We start from the raw sequence: 5000 nt of genomic DNA on the forward strand, positions 1-5000 counted from the left end.
AAACACACAGTCAACATGGTTCAGCTGTGAACACACAGTCAACATGGTTCAGCTGTAAACAAACAGTCAACATGGTTCAGATGTAAACACAGAGTCTGCACGGTTCAGCTGTAAACACAGTAAACATGGTTCAGCTGTAAACACACAGTCAACATGGTTCAGCTGTAAACATACAGTCAACATGGTTCAGCTGTAAACACAGTCAACATGGTTCAGCTGTAAACACACAGTCAACATGGTTCAACTGTATACACACAGTCAACATGGTTCAGCTGTAAACACACAGTCAGCATGGTTCAACTGTAAACACAGTGTGCATGGTTCAGCTGTAAACACACAGTCAACATGGTTCAACTGTATACACACAGTCAACATGGTTCAGCTGTAAACATACACTCAGCATGGTTCAGCTGTAAACACACACTCAACATGGTTCAGCTGTAAACACACAGACAGCATTGTTCAGCTGTAAAAACAGTCAACATGGTTCAGCTGTAAACACACAGTCAACATGGTTCAGCTGTAAACACACACTCAGCATGGTTCAGCTGTAAACACACAGTCAACATGGTTCAGCTGTAAACACACGGTCAACATGGTTCAGCTGTAAGCACATAGTCAGCATGGTTCAGCTGTAAACACATAGTCAGCATTGGTTCAGTTGAAAACACACGGTCAACATGGTTCAGCTGGAAACACACAGTCTGCATGGTTCAGCTGTAAACACACAGTCAACATGGTTCATAGTCAACATGGTTCAGCTGGAAACACACAGTCAGCATGGTTCAGCTGTAAACACACAGTCAACATGGGTTCATCTGTAAACATACAGCGTAGAATTACTGTAAATAAACATGGGTCAGATGTAAACACGCATCACGGTTCAGCTGTAAAAAGACAACTCGGTTCAGTTGTTAACAGGCAACATGGTTCAGCTGTAAATAATTATACGTCTTGGTTCAACTGTAAACGTAGAACATGGTTCAACTGTGAACAGACAACATGGTTCAATTGCTAACACACTAAACACACGACGTTGTTCAGCAGTAAACACACTTGATTCCTCTCTCTCTCTCTCTCTCTCTCTCTCTCTCTCTCTCTTTCTCTCACTCTCCATCTGTCTCTCTGTCCCTCCACAAACCCCCCTCGCCCCCCCCCCTTCTGTCCCCCTTCCTCCCGCTTTCTTTCTCTGTCCTTCATTGTCGATTTCTCTCCCCCTGGCTCTATAATTTATGTCACTGCCTCCCTTTCCCCCACTCTCTCTCCCTCAATCTCACCCTCTGCGCCCCCCCCCTCCCCCCGCGTCCCCCTCTCATTCCCTCTATCCCCCCCCCCTTTCTGTCTCCACCCCCTCTCTCTCTAACCTCTCCCTCCCTCTCTCCCTCCCTCTCTCTCTCTCTAATCTCTCTCTGCCTATCTCCCCCCTCTCTCTCCCTCTATCTCTCTCTGCCTCTCTTCCCCCTCTCTCTCCCTCTATCTCTCTCTGCTTCTCTTCCCCTCTCTCTCTCCCTCTAATGTCTCTCTGCCTCCCTTCCCCCTCTCTCTCCCTCTACCTCTCTCTGCCTCCCTTCCCCCTCTCTGTCTCCACCCCCTCTCTCTCTAACCTCTCCCTCCCTCTCTCTCCCTCTACCTCTCTCTGCCTCTCTCCCCCCTCTCTCTCCCTCTATCTCTCTCTGCCTCTCTTCCCCCTCTCTCTCCCTCTATCTGTCTCTGCCTCCCTTCCCCCTCTCTGTCTCCACCCCCTCTCTCTCTAACCTCTCCCTCCCTCTCTCTCCCTCTATCTCTCTCTGCCTCCCTTCCCCCTCTCTCTCCCTCTACCTCGCTTTCTTTCTCTGTCCTTCATTCTCGATTTTTCTCCCCTTGGCTCTGTATGTCACTGCCTCCCTTATCCCAACTCTCTCTCTCCCTCAATCTCACCCTCTCCCCCCCCCCCCCCGATCCCCCTCTCATTCCCTCTACCCCCCCCCCTTTCCGGCTCCACCCCCTCTCTCTCTCTAACCTCTCCCTCCCTCTCTCCCTCCCTCTCTCTCTCTCTCTAATCTCTATCTGCCTCTCTTCCCCCTCTCTCTCCCTCTAATCTCTCTCTGCCTCCCTCCCCTCTCTCTCTCCCTCTAATCTCTCTCTGCCTCCCTCCCCTCTCTCTCTCCCTCTAATCTCTCTCTGCCTCCCTCCCCTCTCTCTCTCCCTCTAATGTCTCTCTGCCTCCCTCCCCTCTCTCTCTCCCTCTAATCTCTCACTGCCTCCCTCCCCCTCTCTTCCCCCTCTCTCTCCCTCTTGATCTCTCTACCCCCTCTCTCACCCTCTTTATCTCTCTACCCCCTCTCTCACCCTCTTTATCCCCCTTCCCCCCGTCTCCCCCTCTTTTCCCCCTCTCTCTCCCTCTTCATCTCTTCCCTCCCCCCCCCCTCTCTCTCTCTCTCCCTCTTTATCTCTCTTCCCTCTCTCTCTCTCTCTCTCCACTTCTCTCTACCTCTACCTCTCTCTCCCTTCCTCCCCTCTCTCTCTCTCTCTCTCCCTCGTGATGGAGTCTCCCGTCGGTCCGACGGATGAGTAGGCAGGCAGGCTTATCTGTCGGTGTGTGTCCTCATAATTATGGGAGAAGAGGCCGATTCTGGATGCGCAGCACTTCCCACAGGTGTTGCAAGGGAAAACGTCTCCAGAAGTTGAGCCCTGCTTCCTTCGCTCACGTTTTTCTCCTTAATGGCCAGCGTTCTCTTGTTTTCAAACGTCTTGATGCCACTAGTTCCCTCTCTGCCTCCCCCCCCCCTTTCCTCTATCCCTCCCACCCTCCCTCACTGACCTGGTTGTCGATGTCGGTGAAGTTGATGGAGTTGATGCCGGAGTTCTGCAGGTTGGTCAGGGCCTGCTCCATGGCCGGCGTCAGCACCTTGTAGCTGCTGATGTCCACGTTGCTGATGTTGTTCAGGTTCTCGTCCAGGCCGCTCAGATACTGTGGACAACGAACAACAACAACAACAACAACATCAACAACACCGTCAACGGTAACAAGAAGCTTGTGCAGTATACCTATAGTATACCATATATATATATATATATATATATATATATATATATATATATATATATATATATATATATATATATATATAAGGTCTTTGATTTTTAAGTTTTCAAGCAGTCCTCAAAACGTGAGGATTGATCCATTATTATGCGCCACAACACATCTGTTGAATAATAATAATAATAATAATAATGATAATAATAATAATAATAATAATAATAATAATAATATTGAGTTGATGCCTCGCCTTCGCACCACAAATATAACGCCCTGCTCAGGCTTTGAAAGCCATACCAAAGAAGAAAACAAAAACAAAAAACAAAACAAAACAATATAACGTTCATCATGAAATGACAAAAAAACAAGCAACAGCAACATACAGCTTGTTCCGATGCTCACAGTTTCAGTTTCAGTTTTCAGTTTCAAGGAGGTGCCACAGCGATGTAAACATTGATCCCTGTATATATGCTACACTACATTCGCTCTGAAAGAAAAAAAAAAAAAAAAAAAAAAAAACAGGACCAGTACCTGACGTACGCATAAACTACGCATAACCCGCGGGTCAGACCTCGTGACTGCAAACAACAACAAACAACAACAACAACAACAGCAACGTGAAACTTGTACAGATACTGCAGTTTCAGTTTCAGATTCAAGGACGCTTCAAGGCGAGTGGACTTATCCTGCACGCTAAACATCTGCGTGTGTGTGTGTGCCGTGGAAGCTGCGATACATAGACTAGAAATGAGTGTGTGGAAGAGGGGGGTAGAGGAGGTGCAGGGTAATGTGTGTGTGTGTGTGTGTGTGTGTGTGTGTGTTGGAGCTCATGTACGTTTATATGTATTTGACTGTGTTTTCATATCTGTGAAACTGCGTGTTTGGTGCATATCTGTTATGCATGTGTGGGTGTATGTGTGAATGTGTGTCTTCATGTTTTACATTTATTTGCTTATTTATCATCATTGTTCTTATTTATTTAATTATTTATTTATTGTTATTATTATTATTCCATTATTATTTTCATTACTACTACCTTTTTTTCTTTTTTTTTTTAATATCATAATTATTATTTATTTATTTATTTATGTAAGCTTATCTATATATTTTTTTTTCTCAAGGCCTGACTAAGAGCGTTGGGTTACGCTGCTGGTCAGGCATCTGCTTGGCAGATGTGGTGTAGCGTATATGGATTTGTCCGAACGCAGTGACGCCTCCTTGAGCTACTGAAACTGAAACTGAAACTAAACATCTGCAAACTCACTGGTAAGAATGTGTTCGTGATTATATTTGTTGTGGGGGGGCTGGTTGCATGGGGGTTTGGGGGGGGGGGGGGGGGGTGTTTCCAGCAGTCTGTTGTGACATTCCATTTGAGGGAAGCAAGAGAAGATGTATTGAGAAGGAAACTGAACTCTTGACAAGTCCGTTCTGTAATAACAGAACATTATTACGATGATGGTGGTTTAAGAAAATAAGGACTGGCATTGTTGTTGGATATTTTGTTGTTGTTGTTGTTGTTCGTTTGTTTGTTTGTTTGTTTTTTTCTCAAGGCCTGACTAAGCACGTTGGGTTACGCTGCTGGTCAGGCATCTGCTTGGCAGATGTGGTGTAGCGTATATGGATTTATCCGAACGCAGTGACGCCTCCTTGAGCTACTGATACTGATACTGATTTGTTGTGGGAAAGGGGTTCCGGAAAAAAAATGAATGTGCAAGAAAGGAAGATGAAAATGATTTCGTTATTGTCCTTGAACGGAACTGGTAGCGGAAGGTGTGAGCCTGGGTATGTGTTCCATTTTTATATGTAACAGAAATCTTATCCGTGTAGTCTGTGACCAAGCTGTCGGATGGCAGCGGAAATTCAGATTTTGTTTTCTGTTTTTCTTTTTGCTTAACAAAATAGGTGTTGGTTTTCAACTTTGTTATATATATATATATATATATATATATATATATATATATATATATATATATATATATAT

At 45.4% G+C, this 5000-nt stretch overlaps 1 protein-coding gene across 1 annotated transcript in view; it reads right to left on the bottom strand.

Annotated features, from left to right (window-relative positions):
* Positions 1-5000, bottom strand: part of LOC143293998 (prominin-1-A-like) — a 37230-nt gene that overhangs the window by 8239 nt on the left and 23991 nt on the right. Inside the window, exon 18 of the mRNA XM_076605392.1 lies at positions 2801-2950. Within this exon, the coding sequence (XP_076461507.1) occupies positions 2801-2950 (150 nt within the window). The remainder of the gene's footprint in view (positions 1-2800; positions 2951-5000) is intronic.

Source organism: Babylonia areolata, chromosome 19 (genome assembly GCF_041734735.1).
Source record: "Babylonia areolata isolate BAREFJ2019XMU chromosome 19, ASM4173473v1, whole genome shotgun sequence".
NCBI classification, from domain to species: Eukaryota; Metazoa; Mollusca; class Gastropoda; order Neogastropoda; family Buccinidae; genus Babylonia; species Babylonia areolata.